Source organism: Haliaeetus leucocephalus, unplaced genomic scaffold (genome assembly GCF_000737465.1).
Source record: "Haliaeetus leucocephalus isolate CR32 unplaced genomic scaffold, Haliaeetus_leucocephalus-4.0 Scaffold214, whole genome shotgun sequence".
NCBI classification, from domain to species: domain Eukaryota; kingdom Metazoa; phylum Chordata; class Aves; order Accipitriformes; family Accipitridae; genus Haliaeetus; species Haliaeetus leucocephalus.
The window spans coordinates 286,084-307,721 of record NW_010972650.1 but is presented as its reverse complement, the minus strand read 5'-3'; the positions used below and the strand labels follow the sequence as shown (position 1 = coordinate 307,721).

The window sequence follows — 21,638 nt, the reverse complement described above, 5'->3', positions numbered from 1 at the left end:
GATTGCAGGCTGCTGGCAGGGGCTGTTGGTGCTGCTGGCGTGTGCATGTGGGTAATGTGTGTGTGCGTGTGCGTGCGTGTGCCGTTCCCATCCCCCAGCGCCTTCCAGTGATGCTCCGGCTCTTCGCTCCGCCGGAGCCTCCCCCCCGGCTCCCCCCATCCAGCTCTGACCCGGCTCTCCCCTTGCCACGGCCTCCACCGTCCTCGCAGGCTTCACCCACGGGTGGCCCCAGCGCTGGGGCAGGTGCTCAGACACGCTCGGGTTGGTCTTTTTTTTCGGGAGGACCGAAGACGGGCACCTTCTAGCCCTTTCCAGCCGCCTGCTCGGGGCGGCCACAGGGCACGGTGGTACCTCAAGCATCTGCCCCGGGCTCGCCGGGTGCAGCCCCGCTCTTTGCTGCCGGCCGGCATGGTCTCCGGCACGATGCTCGCCACGATGGGGACAGACCCCTCTGGAGGTGCTGGGCTTCTGTCCCTGCCCCACGCAGGACGTGGTGCCCCTTTCCCAGCTATTCGCCTTCTGGCCGTTTACTGAGTCATCAGAAAGTTGTCGTTGTCCCAAGGGTGCTTCCCCGGGGCAGGAGGCACTGGGTGCTGGGTGTTCTGCTCCTCCCCTGGGCAGAGCAAGAGGGTTGCCCAGCGCTGCCCAGCTTCACCTCAGCACCACCGCATCTCCAGCCCTGCTTCACCTCCATCTGCTCCCCACGACCGCTGCGGAGAGCGGGGTGCCTCCATCACCCGAGCCGAGGTGTGCCCACTGCTCCCAGTAAGGCGACTGCAGTCAAATGGAAGAGTGTTCCAACGTCCTTTATAACTCTGATGTTGGAAAGGGACAGCCAGACTCTGGGATCGTCCTGACAAGCTGTGTCCCTATCCAAAGGTGCCTTCCCAGGACACTGTCCCTGCCTGAACCACGGCTAATGGGAGCATGGGCAGTTTGGGGTACAGCAGTGCCAGGCATGCGTACCCTGTCCCCAAATCCCACGTCTTGGACACAATCGGTTTGGTCCTTTTCTGGAGCACCCTCTCCCAAACTGGGTCCTTGCCCCAGCAGGAACCCGGGGTTTGGTCTTGCAGTGGGACCTGCTCGGGGACAGCTTGGGGGGACAGCGATGGGGCTCAGGGACACCCTGGTGAGCCAGTGCCCCCCCTTGCTCGCTGCTGGGCACAGGGACGACCCTGCCGGTGCCTGGAAATGCGGCTGCAAGACCGGGAGGACGGCATTAGCGTTTCCAGTTGGCACCAGCTCTGCCTTTCCCTTCCCCGTTCCGTTCTGCAGCGAGTCGGCATTGCTCCTTGCCTAGATGACAACTGCCTGCTCCATTAGGGCTCCTGATAGAAACCTGGAGAAGGATGTGCTGCTTGGATAAGGGATAAGAACATTTAAAAAGGGGTTGGTTTTTTCCTTGCCCTCCCTCCCCCTTTTTTTTTTTCCTTCCAGATGAGAAGTCATTCTCTGCAGTGGTTTTATTGACAGTAAATCCACCGGCAGCGGCAAGGCTGCACGCAGGGAGGGATGGGGTTTCAGGCCGGAGCGGATGCGCACGTGGATGTACTTGCAAGCCCTTGCCTTCCATGGCACAAGAAACCCCAGTGAAGAGGTTCTGTGTCTCTGAGCCACCCTGGTTGGAAAGCATGTTTCCCGGGGGTCTCGGAGGGTTGTCGGGACCCCCAAACACCCCAGGACCCTTTCCTCCAGGAGCTGGGGAAGGAGGTGAGCGGTTGGAGGAAACTTCCTTGCCGCTGGCCCCCGGCCAGGAAGGATGCAGCTGCATCCTTGGAGTCGAGTGGAGCGTGGGGAGCACGAGTATTTCCGCGTTATTTTTCGGGGGAGCCACGTGAAGGTTGTGTTAATTCCTGCTGGGAGAGGCAGCAGGACCAGCTGAGGGCTGTGGGATGGATGAGGAGCTAACAGTTAGCCCCAGGTGATAACACCAAGACACCAGGCACACAGGCTTAAAGTCGGGTAGCCAAGGGGTGGCCTGGGATGGGACCTGAGAGCGATGGGCAGTGGGGTGTGAAATGGAGGTGAGCTGCTCTGGCTGTATCCTTCCTGTGCAAAATGGGTTCTCAGTCCCGGCTCAGATCCAGTAGCTAGGGCTCCCCTCAGGCATGCCCACAGATTGAATTAGCATGAAAAAAGTAATTAAGGGAAGGTGCTGCAGTGCTGAGGCTCCCAGTGCAGGCTCCAGCAGACAGGCAGGCGCTGGCATGTCTTGGGAACACCTTGGGAGCTTGGCCCAAGGGATAACTCAAGTCCCGGGGCTATTTTCTCACCTTCTGAGCAATGTTTGTCCCTGCTCCACCGTACACACCTCTGTTACGGAAACAAACTTCCATCCCGCTTCTTGGAAGAGCATCCCCAGGGCAAGGATGGGTTTGCAAGGATGGGTGAGAGATGCTTTTCCATGCATCTTTGGGGGGTCATGCCCTGCTATCGCTCCCTCCATCAAGGCAGCCCTGGCTTGCAAATTGCTTCTTTATCTGCACCCGCCACCCAGCTGCTGTAGAGGAGGCAATTTAATTCATAATGGTCTATTAAGTACTGTGGGTGCTGGAGGTACTGGGCACCTCCGCTTCCCTTCCTGGGGTGTGACAGCCCTGGGGGTGACTGGCCCTGCAATCTCTAGGATTGCATTGTGTATTTAAGGTGAGAGATTTAATTAAAAGGCCACCAGCGTGGCGTGCCACAAAGCCCTTGCTGCCGGGGCCGCGGAGGCAGCGCTTTGGTGCTCAGCTGCTCATTGGGAGGACGGTGCCGTTGTTTGCCCTGCGCTGTGAACCTGGTGTTGCTCTAATCCTTCATGTCGGTGGATTTTGCAAGGCTGGTGCAGTGTCCAGCCTCGCAGCCCTTTCTGTCACCCCATCCAGGCCAGAAATTCTAGGGGAGAGGGGGAAAAATTCAAGTTCCCCTCAAACCTGGGCTGAGTGACCTGTAAAATATCTTCACAGCCTCTCTCAGCTAATGGGTTGCAAATTGCTTCCATCAGCTCTGGTATTACAGATTGCTCATGTGAAATTGCTTCCAGGAGCCCATTTTGGGGCCAAATGCTTCCTAGCTTGGGGAAATAACCATCAGCATCATTAGCAACAGTAAATTGTATTCAAATGAGGCACTGTGGGGCCTTACTAGGACTTTTTACATGTGCCTTCCTCACTGGTGGGGTAGCTCTGGCATTAGGGGGCTGTTGGATCTGCATGGGGCTGGGTACCACTGGTCCCAGTAGGCCATCCCCATCGCTCCGGGCTGCTCCTCGAGGCATCGTTTTGCTGCAGCTCTGAACCAAGAGCAGCTCCATTGCCTTCACATAGGTCCTGGTAGAGGTCCAGGGCTTCCTAATTCATAAGCACATCATTAATTATCTGCTGGAAGCCAAAGCCTCAGCATCTTGGTGGTACTAACGAGGCTATTAGCAGAGCTGCTTCTTGCCATTGCTGGCTCTGGCTGGCCTGGAGCACGTTGCCATCCCGAGTAGGCGAACAGAGGCAGAGATAAGCTTTGTGGTCCATCTTTTGGCTCCTATTTGCTCTTGCCATTTAAACCAAGCCTGGCCATTTCTGAGACCTTTCCAAAGGAAATCACTATACCTAAACGCTGAGAAACGAGAACCCAGCACGAGCAGCTTGATGATACCATGGGATTTCTAAATCAAGCGCATCCCCATCACCCGAGTGGCAGTAGACGTGAAGGGTCAAAGACAGCCCAGGCGGAGGGTCGAGCCACAGCACCCGGAGCTGCTGCTCGCGGGAGTTACCAACAGGGCTATCCTGAGTAAAAATGCAACGGCTTAAAATCAGCAGTTTGCCTGCCTCCCTGCTCCGAGCTGCTGGGTCACTCACCCCCGTGCAGAGTGTCTCTGTCTGATTTATGCCGTGTTGTGCTGTGCTCTCACTTGCACCCGCTTGGCTCTCCCGGCGCGAGGAGCAGCCAGTCCATTAAACACTGAGTCATCCTCAGCGGCATTTAATTTTGTGAGGGGCAGCAGTTTGGATAATTAAAGGCCTCTGTGGCCAAAGCCAGCGGCTGTGGAGAGCAGGGCTGATGGGGAAGGCGAGGACACCCAGCAGCACCGATTAATCGGGTGCCACCGCCGTGGCAGCGAGGCCCCGGCAGAGAGGTGGCTCCTCTCTCCCACCCTCCCCTCTCCCCCTTGCGTTTTGGGGTGTTTTTTAACCTTTTCTTGCCTCAGATGAGGGCTTCCTTGGTCAGGTGAGTGCAATGACGTTCTGTGCTATTTCTGCCCGGATTAACCATGTCCTGATGGGATCTCCCATGGGCAGACATGCTATCTGGAGGCCTTGGTTTATTAAAAGGACAAATTGTTCAGGGAGCTGGTAATAAAGCCATGAAAGCTTTTACGAACCAGAGTTGAAGGCACTAATATCGCTGTGCTCCGCGTGGGTGAGAAATTAGACAAGAGTTCCTCCGTGCTGATGGTTTTTTTCCCTCCTCCCTATTCACCTTTCTCAACAATTATCTTTTATTTTGATATCTTTCTATTTAAACCTTCAGAACCACGCTCGGGATAAAGAGGAGGCTGAATCGCTTAACAACCAGGCACCTTGAAGTGCGGGTGCGGGGGACCTGGAGACACAGAGAGCGATGGGGAAGGGGGAAGGTGGTTCGGGCTCTCCTGGGGTTTTGGCAGCAGAAACCGTCCTCAAGGGCCAGGAGACAAACTCCTCGGCGCCCATCTCCTGAGGGAAGGCAGGTACACCACCTCGCCAGCAGCCTCGGGAAGAGCCGTATCGCTGCGTCTATGTTGCACCAACATTGCACACGTGGGTCTGAATATCTGGGATTTCCTTCTCTTGCTGCTCATCGCCCTTGGATCTGGGTGCCTCTCACCTGCTTCAGAGCTGCTGTGTTTTTTTTACAGCTCCTTCAGGGCTGTTTCTACTCTTTTGCCATCCCGGAAATCTTGTGATCGATCAGCCACAGCTTTCCAGAATTGTGAATGGCAGATCGCAAACCGAAGGCGGATGGAAACCCTGCGGAAAGTCACTGAGCTGAGCGTGTGGCTTCATTAGCTCGAGCAATTAGCATGAGGCAATGCAAAACCACTGGCTACTGCTCAGCGACTGTCCTGAACGCCCTGTGCTGTCAGGGGCCATGCCAGTGTTCCTGCAGATGTGTCCAGCAAAGGCAAACACCTTGCCGCAGTCCCAGGCCACGAGCAGGTACCAGCATTGCGTGTGTGCGCACAGAAGTGAGATGCTGGGATGTGCAATGTGCGGTGCAGGGCAACAGGATCCCCCAGCTCCTCCCTGGGTGCAGATCCAGCCCGTCCCCCTCTGCTGCCCTGCTCGTCCGATACCGTTTCTCTGCCTGTGCTACCCTGGCTTTGCTTGCGGCTGCTTGTCCCTGTGTCCTTGTCACTGCCGTAGAGCCCGTTCAGATCGCATTCTCTTTTATTCCCTCTGACACTGGTTGTGGTCACAACAAAACTCATCTCATTAAGGAAACGCTGAGGATAGCTGGAAGGGGAAATGGATCCCCCCATCTGGTGAGTGCCAGGTTGGGCCAGCAGCACACGCTCGCTGTGGGCCCGAGCACCGTGGAGCCGTGATGGAGAAGGCAGCTCATGTGTCTTGGGCATGCAAATGCGCTCCAGCAGCCCCAGCGATCTCGCAGGAGCCAAAGGGTTAACACTGCCAGCGTGCAAACATCCTCCAAACAGCACCGATGGGAGCAGCGAGCCTCTCCGCTCTCTGAAAGCTGGCAAACAAATTAAAGCAATGTTGCAACTAATGCGTTTCTTTGCAGCAGAGAGGAGGAAAAGCACCGCTCAAAGGCTGAGGAGACAAAGGCAGTGCAGATGGGTGCTGGGGGACCTGCGCTGCTTTGCTTGGAGCTAAGCTGAGATTTGCTGCTACAGCTCTGTGACAGCGGCTGGAATAACCTGGGGAGGATTTATGGGAACCACATCAGGGCCAAAGGGGGAACCTGCCTGGGAAGGGCCATAGCTGGGAGTTACTCTGGTATTGCTGGTCCTTGGTGTTTGCATCCCATTTCTCTAGGAGGAATTGCGTTGTGCACGGAGGGAATATAGCACTATATGCTCCAGCAGCTGCCTGATATGCAGCAGTCCAGCATCTCCAAAAATGAGGTCCCGCTTGGCTTCTTGCGCTCTTATTTGCCTTGAAGAGAAACTGAAAAGAGAGATGCAAATCCCCTAAAAAAATATAATGAAGCCGATGGCTGTGGTGGCCCCGGCGGAGGCAGGTTTGGGGCTGGTGTGTGCCTGGGGGAGGAGGCTGATTGCAGGAGTTTGGTGTGGGGTGAAAGGGCTGGTGGAGTTGGGCAGCCTGGACCGGCAGCCGTTGTCGAAGGGCTGCTGCTGGTCCCCAACACGGCCTTATCGTTGTCCCCAGTTTGCAGAAATGACACGTTTCTCTCATTATAAACGGGGGGGGGTTGCTACCCTCCCCCAGCAGCCAAGCCCATGCAAGGAGCAGATGGAGCCCATCTTGAACGCGCAATCTCAGCAAAAGCAAAGCCAATAAGTGAGTTAATTACCAGCACGTTATGTGAGAGCTGGGGATTCCCAGGGGATCATGGAGACGAAGCAGCCCTTCACTCGCCATCCCCAGCTGCAGGAGCCGCGCGTGCCGGAGGGGCCAGGGGACCCGGCTGGCCGCTGCAGGAGCTGAGCTGCCCTCCCTGGGGATGGCTCGCCTGCAAAAACCCTCGGCGGACCGACTTGGAGCTCTGCAGATATTATTGAGGTTGTATCCATCCCTTCCCCTGCGGTTTTCCTGGCCGTGTCTCGTGGGGCATATTCACGGGGTGGCTGTGAAGTGCCAAGCGGTGCCTGCTCTCCACAAGACAGCTGTGGCTCTGGCTGTGGAAAATATGAATACACCTGAGGGTAGAGCATCTTTTGCCTTTGTCTCACTGCTGAGCAAAATTAGGGGAGAAAGTGTAGCAGCTCCTAAACTCCCCAGTTTAAAAGTGAATTTTAACGGGGCTTGAAAGACCGCTGATGCCTTACCTGGTGCCTTTGGGGTAGCTTTGCCATGCCTGCCCGGCTGTTCAGTGCCTGCCCAGTGATGTGAGGGACTTTCCAGCCGAAATACCTGCCTTGAGGCAGTGTGCTCAGCTCTGGCAGCTGGAGGATGTGGATATGCTGGTTTGCCCTCCTTGGTGCTTCTGCTTTGCTCCCCATCAGCTGAGCTAATAAAGTTTGGACTTGTTAAATCCACAAATGGTTTCAAACTCGATTGCCCTGGGCTGGCTCTCAGTTCCCGTCCACCCCTCCCCTTGCATATCTGCCTGGGAGATAAGGATGGCAGTGGCTTTAATTCCTCACTTATGCATCGACTGCCAGTTCTCCTGCCCGCTCACCCTTGATAAATATTGCACAAAGATTTGGCTACCAACGTGCCGGAGATAAAGGTCCAGTCCCGCCAGATCTCCTTCCTCTGTGCCTTTTGTCTCGTTATGTGTCCAATTTGTTAAACAACCCACCTGCTGCAAAAGACAATCTTCCCGTCTCTGCTCCTGCTTCGGATTATTGCTAAACCTCTGAGCGAGCTCCTTCCTCCCTGTGCTCAGCCTTGGGTGGGAATTGAGGACTAAGAAAAGGCGCTGTCATTTCCAGGCCTTGAACTGTCATTGATTAGGGGATCGATAGCGGAGCCTGCCTTGGCTTAGCACTCTCCTGGGCCTGGCAGGATCCTCTTCGCTGGTGTCGTGCGGGTGCCGAGGTGCTGTCATGTCATCCACGAGCCCGTCCCTGGGAGCAGTGCCCAAACCAGGATTTGGGGACACTCCTGTGCAGCAAGCCTACAAAAGAGAGAGCACCAGAGACTCTGGCTGGGCTTAGCCTCCCTAAAAATCCTCTTTCCGCCCCTGCATCAAGGCTGGATGAGCACAGTTTGGGGTGCCAAGAGAAGGGCTAGTGTTTGGGAGGCATCAGCGGGAGCTGTGCTGCATCTTGCCCACTCACCCCGTCTGGGTTTGCTGGAACTGGCTCCCCCAGCTCAGAAACCCTCCAGGAGCTGAAAGCTGCTACCTGACGGTGCACAAATGTCTTACAGAGAGCACAACGCTGATGGGAGCTGCCGAGCTGTGCAATGGGGAGCCATCGTGGCATGCACGGGGAGGATGCCCAGTGCTGATGGTCTCCATGAGACCATGCAGACAAAGGTCCTGATGCTGCAGCAGCGTGTGAGCGTTGCTCCTGACTGAGCCTCAAATTTCAGGGCTGCTGTAGGCGAGAGGACAGGCAAAGGCTATTGATTGGTGTGGGGAGGGAGAAACGGAGGAGGGAAGGTCTCAAACAACCTTATCGCTGAGTACAGATCTCGTTGGCAGCATCTGTTAAGACCTGATATCCCCCCTTTGCATCCTCTCATGCAGCATCCTGAGTGTCATGTCTCTTATGAGAAGATCAAATTAAAAAAGAGATGAGTGATACTCAGATCCGGAAGTGTTTTGAGCTCAAATACAGCATGTATGTCCGTTATTCGTGCTGTCCTGCTGGAAGAACAGCTGTCCCAGGCAGCTTCAGATGCTATTTAGCTTACAGGTCCCTGGATTCCCCAGTTTGGGGGTGGCTCTGACAACACAGTTTGATCACTATCACTTTTAAATCCATAAGAAATGTCATCTACAGTGCAACAAATAACGTTCTGATTATCTGCTGGATCCTAATGCTACTCCCTGGAGATAACAAGCTGCAATTTTCCCCCTGGGCCATACAATAATCGCCCCAATTACTCCCAAGCAGTGGTTATTAAACTCACGACACTGCTTTCATTTACAAAGAAAAAATAATTAAGCAGGTGTCTATGTTCACTGTTTGGCTGGGAGTGACCGGGGTTATTTCTGCTTTGTTCTGGGAAAGAAACTCTCGGCGGCAATGGAAAACCTCCATGGCTTTTCTGCTCCGGGTGGCACAGTTCTGTCAAGAGCGGTACAGAGAAGCTGCTGGATGATCGACCAAATAAAATGCAGTTGGTGTCTGTTAATGCTGGGGTTGGTATCCCAAAGGATGTAACCTCTATCCAACTATAACATCAGAGGGATTTAGGGAGATAGCATGGTTAGCGAAGCTGAAATGTGATGGGCATACGAAATTACACCCTAGGCCCTTGCAGAAGTTGATGTGCTGGTTTGGTTTAGCTGGATTGGTGTCGGGTATTGCTGGGCTGTGTGCAGGACATCGGTGGCTCGTCCCAGCACAGTCTGCAGCAGTGTTGTGCCCCAGCTCTGTCACCCTCCAGGTAGAGGGGACAACCTCCCCTTACCTACGTCCCAGGGCAAACCTGCCAAGAGAGCTACGCTGCAGCTGAGATTTGCATGTTGCTCCTGTGTCTCTGGATGCACCCACATACTTGCTCCCCACGCACGAGTGTGCTTCTGCACACACACGCGTGGCCAACGCTCACGGGTTCACTTGGACAAGGAGGCTTCCAGTTTCTGTGGAAGAGGAGCAGTGAAAGCAGAGAGAGGGATGACCGGGACGGAGGGAGGCAATGCTGGTGAATTATGCATGACACAAGGAGGAGAGCCGTTATCTGCACGGACAAAGGCCTGTGCCAGGCAGCCCAGCTCTCTGCTGTACCTGTACCTTCCTTTCGCCCGTGCTTTATCTCCGCTCCCAGCTTGTAATTCAGCCCAAATATCAGAGGAAGCTGGAAGATTAATTTTCTCTGTTTGCATGGCAAAGGAGAGGGGACGCACTCTCACTCCAGACTCCCAGCTGCTTAATCCGCCACCAAGGCCTGCCGAAGGAAAAGGCAAAAATTTATCAGCGTTGGCAAGTTGCTGGAGCGGGGAGGGCTGTTCGGACCTGGTGGCTGCACTCTTCCCCGGGGCTGCACGCCAGCCCCCCGCAAGCAGGTTGTGGGCTCTCACAGCAGGGCTTGGTGTGCTTGATGTGTGTACAATTTTGGGGGGGGCACTAGGAAAATGCAAAACCTTCCCACCACCCCAGTGTTAGGGCCCGAAGGAACGTGTGGGGCTCAGGAGAGCCGGAGTCATTCCCTGCCCTGCCACCGAGCATGACCTGTGCGTCCTTCCAGCGCGGGAGTGTTCATGGCTACGAGTTGCTCAAATATTTAAGAGATGACAACTGTATTAATACAAAAACTAGATAAAGATCCCTTGAGTTTAAAGCAGGAAACATCAGCTCAGCTCTTATTTTTCCAGCCCTCTCCCTTAACTTACTCCCCGGCTTAAATGAAATCATAAATATCAGCCCACAAAGGTCCTTTGTCACTGCACGCAGCTCCCGGCGACAAGAGGTCATTCATTAAAAGCCAGATGAAGGCAATAGAGACTCCCATTGTTTTTTAACGAGTTCAGGATAAGGCCGTGGCTTCTCTGCTGACATTAATGCACTGTTTCGCTACGAGGAGCAGAGAGGATGGACTGCATGTTGCTGCAGACAGGTTTGGCTGATCCCATCCAAGTGCTCTTTACCCCAGTGCCAGCCACTGCTGGAGGAATTATCCTGAGTTCACGCAGGCGGGAGATCACAGATAAACCTGGTTCATCGTTCGGACCAAGGGCACAAACCCGGCTCCTTTGGTACCCTCCTTGCAGACTGCACGGGCGATGCGCTGAGCAATATTTTGCACAAACGAGGGATGGCTGAGGCCCCACATCTCCCACCCAACGGCATGAGCGTGATGCCATCTGCCGGCCTGCGCCTCGGGCCAGGCGTGAGAAATTAGAAATTAATTCCCCAAAATGTCCAGCTTCCTCTGGCTAAAGCCAGGCTGCCCTCCCTGCTCAGCCTGCTGGGTATTTTCCTCATGATACTGAGTCATTCCTTTTTGAAACCTGTGCCGTATTAACACAGCAAGTGAAATGCACCTAAGATAATTTTTTCTGCTTTTTTTCCCCTGGAGAAAGGTTGTTGTGTTAAAAGTTTCTAGTTCCGCTCCCCCCCCCCCTTTTTTTTTTGAATGGCTCTTCATAAAGACTATCATGCTCTAACTGGTTTTGGATTAAAAGAAACTTAATAAAGATTTCCCCTGAGCACAAAGCTGCACAAATGGGTTTGCAATTCTGGAGTAAATTAGGCAGGAGCTGGGCAGAGAGATTTGTGTTTGCGAAGCTCCACCAGAGGATGAGGCTGGGAGGGAAAGGTTCATTATTGCAGGGCTGCTTGCTGGCACAGCGAGGCACTGGGGCAGACTTCTTTGCATCCTGCCCCAAAAGATCAAGGCACGGGGTCACCAGTGAGCCCATCGGCATTGTCATAAGCAAAAATCCCAGTCACATCATGGGGTCTGCAAGCGCTTCCCAGCAAAGGAGTCTCCGGCAGCTGGAGAAGGCGATCGGGCTAAAGACCAAACAGAGCGAGACTGCAGGAGGAACTGGAGGAGAATTTCTGCTGCCTGAAAATGTGAAGTGCTTCCGCCAGTAATCGCCGGAATCATCAAATTAGCATAAATTCTATTAACGGTTTCCCAGATGAGACATTTCAAGGCTTCTCCCTCCCCTCCCCGACACAAACAAAAGAGAATATAATTACTTTGCAATAAAGCAGCTCCTGAAAAGGCCCTCAATCCTTTTGCCTTTTCTTCTCCCTTGAAATAAAGCTATATATGAAAGGTGCGTCTGACCTCTCTGCTCTCATCATGCATCAGTCAGGAGGAAAGAAAAACTCTACAAAGCTTTTAGGGAGTGGGGCTGGGACCGAGCAAGTGGCATGTGCTGTAGGACACGTCCCATTTGGTATGTCCACATCATACCAGCAAGCAAGGGAGTTTCTGGGAAGCTTTTTGGGGGTACTCAGTTCCTGATGCCTTTGGAGCTCCCACCCATCACACTTCAGAGGTGGATTTGGAAGTACGACGTCTGAACGCGTATGGAAGAAATCTAATTGGCGTAACACTGAAACCCAGTACCTAACACAGTAACTCACTACAAGCACCACGGGGGCAATAATCTAAAATAATGTGCCTTTTTATTGGCACAAGATTGCGGATGACAATTTAAGAGAGAAGAGAATTTGCTTATGAGCAAAAGCCTCCTTAGCTCTTAAGAATGACACTAAAACAACTTGCCTGCCTATAAATATGATCTGCCAATAGAGACGTCTTAGCTGCGAAGATTTAATTACAGGCAGGAGCTGCAGGAGGCCCCAGGGCTGACATGGAAACAGCTGAACCTCCTCAGAAATGGGGGTGCAAGAAGTGCTGGGATGGGATGTGCATGCACAAGCGGCTCTCAGCAGAGCCAGGTGTAACCATCAGCTTCCAAATCGTTTTCCAGGCTGGGGCAAATTGGGCTTTTGAATGATTTGCCGTGCCACAAGGTCAAATATCAAGGTCAGTGCCTTTCTCTTGCTTTGCCATTGACTCGGAGGATGGGTTGTGTCTCTTCTGGGCCTCTGTTCCCCTATAAAATGTAGCTAATTTTGACTAACTTCCTCAAGGAAGCCTCATTAATGTTTACTTTTCAGAAGACCTTGAGGCTTTTTACAATCTATTATGAATTAATTATTATTAATTAAGTTAAAGCAGACTATATAACCTAAATAAAGCAGTTCTGACACAGCAGCTGGATGTTAGAGAGCAATCTGCTTTACGAACTCCCTTTTCCACTTAGCAATTTTAAGCATTTAGTTCCGCTTTCTAATTGCTAATATCCATTCTTCAATTACCCGCTGTTTTGTTTCAGATTTAAAAGATTAAAACGCATTGTTATTTTATGATTATGTGATTTCACTTCTTGTAATTGTTGGGTTTTGGTTTGTGTTTTATTGGTTTGCATATTAAACGTCTGCGAATGGAAGGCTCATATGCAACTTGAAATGGGGTTTTGCCTTTTGGCACGCAGGATGGATTGCCGGCTGCAGCTCCGATCAACATTTCAAAGACAAAAATCAGTCAACGCATCATATTTCTCAAGCGATGACACTTAATAAATGGCCTCCCGGTCAAGTATTAAAGCTCTGAACCGGCTATGGGTTGCATCCTGCACCTTGCGTGGGCCTTACGGTGCTCTGCAGAACCAGCGTGTGGGGGAGGCTTAGGCCCACCTGCGCCGTGTGCCAATGGCTTTGCTTAAAATCACAACAGGGGCTGGGCCTAATACCATTTTTTTCTCCCCAAAACAGCCCCTCTGGTGCCAATGGCTGCGCTTGGGCCCGGGGGCCTAGGCCCTGCCGGCGTCCCCGGCTTGCTCTGTTGCTAAGCAACACGGGCTGGGGCCAGCGACCAACAGTAAAGATGGCGCCTGGCCAGCTTCAGGACGCGGCCGTTCCCGCCCCCGTCCGCCTTCGAGCCAGGGAGTGGAGCAGAGAGGCCGCGCCCTCAGCAGACATGGCGCCCGGCTTGACTTCAGCCTCCCAGTGAGCAGAGCCAATGAGAAGCCGGGGAGGGTGGGGATCACGCTGGGATTGGCTGGCGTCAGGGATTCAAACCGAAGTGCGGGGCGGTTAGGTTGGGCGGTTGGAGTCAGAGCTCGCGCCGAGCCGGCGGCTCAAGGTGAGTGCGCGGGAAGCGTGAGGGAGGCTGAGGGGAAACCGGCGGGGTCCCAGCCCCGGTAACCGGTACCGGGCCTTGCACAGGCGGCGGGGTCCCAGTACCGGGCCCCGCCCGGGCCGCGGGGTCCCCCTCACCGGCCGAGGGGAGCCGCCTTCCTGGTGCAGCGCGGGCCGGCGCCCTGGGCGGGCCCGGTGCCGGTTTCCTCAGAGACCTTTTCCCTCGTTGCCTCCCGCTTTGGAGGGCGGCTGTGGGTGCTTTACGGGCTGGCCTTGTTGCTTCGCCCTCCTCGGCCTCTGCCGTGGAGTTGGGCGCGGGGCTAACGATCGTGGTGCTGGTCATTAGGGCACGAAACTGTAGAAGTGCTCCGTGCAATGAATTAAGCGGACTACAAGGAACAGAGGAGGGCCTTTTAGCAGAGAGCTCTTCCACACCTCCTAGTCCACGAAATACAGAAAATCCCGGGATACCTATGTGTCTGTAGAGTCCGTAACTGCGAATAGAGTACTTCAAAGCTTTCCACGGTGGCCTCCTAAGCGTTAAGCTGGTGTGTTGTGTTCCCTCCTGGCACCTCTCCCAACTACGTCTGCACCTGCTCCGAGTGCTAATTCATTAGCCGAGGCTGTCCTGTGTGCCCCAGCAACCTCTTACATTAGCAAAGTAATTTCTGTGTTGCTGAGCTGGAGACTTTCCTCTTCGTTGCTTCTGTTTGTGCCATTGTTGCTACTGTTTGAGGAAAATGCGCTGACTGTCTGAATTTTAACGGCTATTTGTAGTAGGAGCTGTAACTTAAAATGCAGCTAAATTTAAAACTGTATTAAAATTCCCCAGAATGATGCTCCTATTTTTAGCTTACGAAGCTCTGAAAACTTGCAGATTTTTAGTGGCCTATATAGTACCAACTCATTCGTAGATAGGGCATGAGCTGTGTTCTGCAGCCTTCCGGAAGGAGAGTGGTTTGTGATCCCTAATCTTGCCTTGGGTTCTGAGCCTCTGTAGTATATTGGAGAATGTTTGAAGCAATAAGATGGGGAGCTATACTGCCTCTCCCTGTGGCTTTGCTATCTGTAAACTGGAGGGTTGAGAATCTTCATTCCCTACGAAAGAATTTAGATGCATATATCTCCATAAAACATAACTCTTGATGTATTTTTTTCGTGCAGCTTCTAAAACTTGCCTTAAAAATCAGTATTTCTGAAGCTGATTCTCTTCTTTGGGCTGGTAACGCGTTGTCTGTTTGGAGGTGGGAAGAAAGGGCTGGGCTGTTTATTTAGCTCTGGTTTCTTGGCAGGGAGATGGAGACTGCGATGCTGAACTTACGGAGTCTGTATGATCAACTTATGCGCCAGGCTGAAGTTTTAAGTGAAGGAAACGAATACCGTAAGTTCTGAAGTGGGATGTCCTGTCTTTGCTGTAAGAATATAAACATGCAAACAAACATTATTAGCTGATATTGAAGAATCCGTTGATGAAGTTATGGATAATAAGACTGCTACAGGTAGTCGGATTTGATGTTTTTTTTTTCATTGTTGAGAAATATGAAGTCATAGGCTGAACTTCCAGGCAGTGCCATGTTCTGCTTGTAGCAAGCTGACTTCATCCACACAGGGTCTCGTGTTCTAGCTCTTCTAGTTGATACTGGCATGAAGGACTTGGTCTGAAAAACTGCAAGATTTCATGAACATCTATAGTGTAGGTGGATTTGCCAAAAGGCTGGCTTCTCTGCTCTTCAGTTGAGAGCAGGTTATATTAATAGATATCTTCTGTCAGTGAAAGGAGAGCTGCTGCGTCTCCTCTGCTTTCCTGGGTAGCTAAAGATGTTTGTTTTCTCTCCAGAGTTTATTCAGTTAGCAAAGAACTTTGAAGAGCATCGGAGAAAATTGCAGAAAACGGAGCATGAGCTTGGCAGGTGCAAAGATCTTCTCATGAAAACTGAAGCTGAACGTAGTGCTTTGGATGTGAAGCTGAAACATGCTCGCAATCAAGTGGATGTGGAGATCAAACGAAGGCAAAAAGCTGAAACGGACTGTGAAAAGCTGGTGAGTAATTCCTTTATTACCAGTTAGCTCTTTAGAGTGTGGAGACAAGGTGATTAAACTGCATTGATCTATGGATAATAAGGACTGGCACTCATGATAACTTTTTTCCGGGGAGACAGACACATACACACACACACCCCCACCCAACAACAACAACAAATTGGCTTGGGTCCTTGTAGTAGCCTTCTGCTTTGGTCTGGAAAAAGGCAGCTGGCTGCTGTTTGGAGCTGAGCTGCCATTACTTGTCAGAGCATGGGCTTTGCAGCCATTAGCTGTCTATTGACACAAGTTCTGAGAGCCTGTCTGGCATCTCAAACGCTTGAGATTGGTTCGTACAGTAATTAAACGCAGTTTATCCTGTGGCAGCTTCTGCTATTATCTACCTTTACAGGAACGCCAAATACAACTGATTCGAGAGCTGCTCATGTGTGATGCATCCGGGAGTATTCAGCTAAGTGAAGAACAGAAGTCTGCCCTTGCCTTTCTTAACAGGCCACAGGTTTCTATAGGGGGTTCAGGCAACAAAAGGTAAGAAAAATAGCATTTTGTCTGAGCAATGTAAGTGTCAGATAGCAATCCAGCCATGTACCTTTGTGACACATATTGCACTCATATCAACAGAGTTTTACTTTTTATTCCAGTTTGAAATACAGCTCTTCTGAGTCAGTAAGATTGTTCTGGAACCATGGCTGAGTGAAAGCCAAACTGATACAAGTTTCTTCTAATTTTTGATATTTAGGCTGTCTACAATAGATGAATCTGGCTCAATTCTGTCAGACATCAGCTTTGACAAGACTGATGAGTCACTGGTAATGTAACTCAAAGTTCTAAAGTTTTCTTCCACTGTAAAACCTTAGGGGTGTGGGTTAATCTTCAGAGACCGCTTGTGTTTAGATTACTGTAGTATTAAACTGGTAGAGCTGATTTGCATTTCTCTGGTGTGCTGTTGGCTAAAACTTAATGAAAGCCCTGGCCAGAGGCTGTATGGTATTTACACTGAGCTAACCAGTGCTGTGTATTTCCCACAGGACTGGGATTCCTCTGTGGTGAAAGCTGTCAGACTGAAAAGGAGAGAGAAGCGGGTATGTTCAATTCTTCCCCTTCAAGCCTTAGCTGACACAATGTCACCATCTGTCATCTCGCAGCCACCTATAATGATGTCTGAGCTACTAATCAGAATCAAACTTCAGATGGATGTGCTGCTACTATAATTCAGACCTGCTGTGTATTTAGATTCAAAGTTAATTCTGATGTCATTGTTTGTCTACTGAAAATGACTGGAGTGGAGTTCTGCTTGTCTTGTTCTGTTATGGCCTAGAGTTTGCAAGAAAGCACTTGAAGATTACTAACAGCAACCAGATTAGGGGAAAATGATGTAGGAAGTTAATATTTTTCTATTCTGTAAAGGAGCTTGTGCTTTTTCTGGTCTGCTGGTAGTATGCAGTAGGTACAGGTGGGAAAGGACAGCCTGAAATCATCACTAGCAGAGCTGGGAAGAGTCTGGGACTTGCTTAGTTGCCCTTCTGGTTTTTGGTGGTTTTCTTTTTTTTTTTTTTTCTCTCCTCCTTTCTGTCTGTCTTTTCTGAATTGGATTATAAAGCTGGCTATGAAAATGATTTGAAAGAGCAGTATATTGAGGCCTTCTGATTCTTCATGGCAACCTTAAAGTTGCCATGAAGAACTGGTACCGTGGAAGAACTTAAAGTGTCTGTGGTGTTTGCAGGCAATTGTTCAGTCCTCCTAGTTATACTGAACTAGTATAACACCAAGTTAACAGCATATCTGCTTCATAGACAAAAATATATGGTATCTTTTCAGCGGTCTTCCAGGCAGTTCATTGAAGGCCCGCCAGGTCCTCAGAAGAAAACTCGATCAATTGGCTCCACAGTGGACCAGGTATGGAGGTTCCAGCTGGGTTTGTGTGCATTTATAGTAGTTGGTCATATTACATACCTGTTTCTAGGGCCAACAAACTAGAAAATCCCATGTCCTGTCAGTATTGCTGTCACTAACCACATATTTTTTCATTACAGGGAAATGAATCCATAGTAGCAAAGACAACTGTCATGGTCCCCAATGATGGTGGCCCAATTGAAGCTATCTCTACTATCCAGACTGTGCCTTATAGTCTGAGAAGCCGGAGGAAGAGTGGTAGGTGTCATGTCTCCATTTGTTCCAGTCCTGAAGCAACTACTTAGTAGGCTGGAGGCTATCCTGAAATGTTGCAGTTACCTCCTCAAGGATCTAGGCAGCTGCCTCTGGTTTATGATGCACTTGGTTTTAAAGCAAAATATGCGGGGTGGAGGGTGACTCCATTCAGTCAACACTCTTCCTTTTCTGTCTTTCAGGTCCTTTGCAGCCTTGGAGCAGCGAGTCAAGCATTGGCAGTAAGCAGCTGGAATCCAAACCGGAGACTGATGGCTCTGGCACCCCACAGAACAATGGGGGAGTGAGGCTGCATGAATTTGTTTCAAAGACGGTAGGTCTATAGGCAGGAAGAACTTGGAAAAGCATCTCCTTCCATTTTTAAATGTGTGTGTGTGTGTGATATCAAGCTATTGAGAAGAGGCTAGCAACCATTATATCTCAAGTCAATATTAACTGTACCAGTTACCTGCATGGATCAGGCAATATGTTATCCTATATGCTTATCCAGTTTAAGTCTTGCTGAGTTACTATGCTGCACTAATCTCTTCCCATCTGTATGCTCTGAATCATTAGGTTATCAAGCCAGAATCGTGTGTTCCATGTGGAAAGAGAGTAAAATTTGGAAAAATCTGTCTGAAGTGCAGAGATTGCCGTGTGGTCACTCATCCAGAGTGTCGTGACCGCTGCCCTCTTCCCTGTATCCCCACCTTGACAGGCACTCCTGTGAGAATTGGAGATGTAAGTCTGTAGGGTGAGCTTGGGGCAGCACAGCTGCCAACACGAACGGACTAATGTTTGGTTAGAGTTAGAATGTGCTTAGGCTCCAACAAGTCTGCCTTCTACAGAAGAGCTCCTGTTGCTCAGAGCTGCATAATAAGATGCAAATGAGCTTGCTAATGTATCATTCAATAACCAGGGTAGTGGGTGGTAGGGATGCAATGTTAGGAGGGTGTTGAGTTGGGAACATGGCAGCTCTGGGTAGGCAATCCTGCAGCATTGTGCTGATGGATGTAGTGTTGCTCTTCTCTGGGCTGATGAAGAAGAAAATATTTGTTTTTTAAGCCTAGATCTCGCTGTGAATTCCTGAGAGAGTATTTTCCATGTCTTGAAGACTTGAGTATTTTTTTTTTTTTCCCCTTCTGCCTCTTAGGGGACCTTGATGGACTTCGTCCCTTCTACTCCTCCAATGATCCCTTCCATCATAGTGCACTGTGTTAATGAGATCGAGCAGCGAGGGCTGCATGAGGTAAAATGAAAATGAGGTGTGAAACAGTGCTAATGAAATGGGTTGTGGTGTTAGGGAAACAAATTGTTAATCTAAACATCTCGTATTTATGGTGTGTGTATAGTGCTGCTCAGTGGGTGACTCTGAGTGAACAACAGTGTCTGTGTAGAGTGCTCAGGTGTGGAGAGAAAGTGGGAGTGGAAGAACGTCAGCTTTATATGTGCAGTTGATATTCTGCCTCTAAGCAATGCTTTCTGTTAACAGACGGGCCTTTACCGGATATCTGGCTGTGACAAGACAGTGAGGGAACTGAAAGAGAAGTTTCTTAGAGCAAAAAATATTCCTTTGCTCAGTAAAGTGGATGATATCCATGCTATCTGTGGCCTTCTTAAGGACTTTCTACGCAGCCTGAAAGAACCCCTTCTCACTTTCCGGTTAAACAAGACTTTTATGGAAGCTGCAGGTAAGGAGTTGCTAAATAACATCTCCAACTCTTTCCCTAGGCTTGATGGCTGCAGGTTTAGCTTTAGCATGCACTGGCAGACCTCAGTGCTCTGTGGAGGCCTCACACTTGCAGCTGTGTTGATGATGTGCAATATGCTGGGAAGATCTCTCTTCTACTGTACTGTTTTGGAAGAGGAAAGAAACAAGTTCTAGTGCTTGGGCAGGATACCAAATTATTACAAATGGCATGTGAAGTTTCTGGTTTCCTTGTTTCTCAGGCTAGCTATTGCTGTGAGGGGAATATTACAGCTGTGCCTCTGGGACCACTTTCTGAGACCTAAACTTTTTTTTTTTCCCCAGAAATCTTGGATGAGGACAACAGTGTCGCTGCTATGTACCAAGCAGTTGGTGAACTTCCTCAGGCCAATAGGGACACCCTAGCTTTCCTCATGATCCACCTGCAGAGGTATGTCCAAATGGACTGGTAGTTCTGAAAAGGGGATGTTGCCACTGGTGCTTTCTCTACTTGGCTCTTGTTACTGCTTGTGAGCATAAAGTCTTCATTTTGGAAAAAACCTGCTTATTCAGAGGCTGAAGTGTGTGTGGGACAAGGGAAGTTGTATGAAAAGCAAAGGGGAGAAGCTACATTCTCTCTTTGTTAATAATTTTTTTTAATACAGGGTGGCTCAGAGCCCGGAGACTAAAATGGACATTACCAACTTGGCCAAAGTCTTTGGCCCCACAATAGTTGCCCATGCGGTACCTGATCCTGACCCTATGACGCTTCTGCAAGACACTAAACGGCAACCCAAGGTAGGTCAGCAGAAAGGACTGGCTTGGGTGAATGTATCCCATTTAGAGAATTCAAATGAATTGCTGGAGGGAGCTGAGGTGATGCCTGTCTGGTGTCAATGTATCAAAGCTGCCTGCCGGTTTGTAACATCAGCTACTCGTGGGTGTCTCTGTAGGTAGTGGAGCGTCTTCTGCTGTTGCCTATGGACTACTGGAGTCAGTTGATGATGGTGGAGCAAGAAAACATTGACCCAGCGCATGTAATTGAAAACGTCAATGCCTACTCCGCTCCACAGACTCCAGATGTTAAAGGTAACACCTGGGGTGCTGCTCTATTGGCTGTGCAGCTGCTGTATTAAAAATAATGTCCCTTGATCAAAGCTGTCTGCGAGGATGTTGGAGCTAGTCATTCCTGTATGCTTTATGAAGGAAGATGGAAGAAAAGCATGCCAGGAAATACCAGATTTGTCTAGTATTTTTGACAGATGCTAGGGAATGTCTAATGTTCCTTGCATGGCAATGAAAACTTCAGCTGTCCTCACGTTGCTCACTTTGCTGCCTCTTTTTTTTGACAGTGAGCATGCTTGGACCTCTCACTACTCCGGAACAGCAGCTCTCCAAGACACCATCGTCGAGCTCCCTGTCCCAAAAGGTCCGGTCTACCTTCAGCAAAACCACCCCCAAGTAAGTGCCATGGAGTGCTATCATGGAGATGGGAAGACTGCAGGTTGTTTGGGTGTTCAAGGAGAACTAAAAATAGACTTTTGGACCCAGTTCTGGGAGCAGCTTGGATTTACTACTCTGTCAACTCTCCCTTAATCAGTACTGTAGTAATAGTGCCAGCTGCATAATGGTTAATGAGTGTCGTCGTATGGTAGGGAGAGGAACACTTTGTTTAGGAGGTGGGTAAAATTTGGGTGAATGACCTCTGGGAACGGGAAAGTGTTAGACCTCTATATCCCAAATCCGAAACCTGATATTTTTCTACTTCTCTTGAACTAGATTTGGGAGCAAAAGCAAGTCAACAACCCAGCTTGGGCATCAGGGCAACTTTTTTGCCTCTCCTCTGCTGAAGTGAAGTGGACCTGGGAGTTAATGTCGTCCTAGCATTTGCACACTAATATGCACGAGTACAATAAGCGCAAGTCCTTTCCGCAGCCCTTGGCAGTTTATGTAATAAGATCCTTTTTCTTTTATCCTTCAGCTTAACTGAGACTTTTAATGGGATTTTATTGTGCAATGTATTTTTATTATCTAATTATCTAATGCTGTGCTGAATTTAGTATTGGTGAAGAAAGTAACTAGCAGGATTTGTTCAAAGCGTTAATAAAAAAAAATGCTAGAGGAACATATTGACACTTTTCTATAACATCCAGTCTTCTACCCATAGGAAGTGGAACAGTCATACAAGGATCATAAGTTTCAGGTTTTTGGCTTGTTTTTTTTTTTAAACTCTGTAGGTTGTTCTTCACACAGCAGTGACAACCCAACTGAACTTTGTCAGAATCCAGTCTTCCAAACAGCACACGACTCACGCTGTGG

At 50.2% G+C, this 21,638-nt stretch overlaps 1 protein-coding gene across 1 annotated transcript; it reads left to right on the top strand.

The window, feature by feature from the left end:
* Nucleotides 1-14,743: 14,743 nt before the first annotated feature.
* RACGAP1 (Rac GTPase activating protein 1) lies at nt 14,744-21,183 on the top strand. Its single transcript, XM_010566506.1, has 16 exons — nt 14,744-14,828; nt 15,285-15,487; nt 15,879-16,015; nt 16,227-16,296; nt 16,516-16,569; nt 17,306-17,383; nt 17,521-17,638; nt 17,836-17,966; nt 18,209-18,373; nt 18,786-18,881; nt 19,125-19,323; nt 19,665-19,770; nt 19,985-20,117; nt 20,273-20,408; nt 20,672-20,780; nt 21,099-21,183. Exons 1-16 carry the CDS (start codon nt 14,744-14,746, stop codon nt 21,172-21,174), a joined length of 1,896 nt encoding a protein of 631 aa, XP_010564808.1. The 3' UTR covers nt 21,175-21,183.
* The last annotated feature ends 455 nt before the right edge of the window (nt 21,184-21,638 follow it).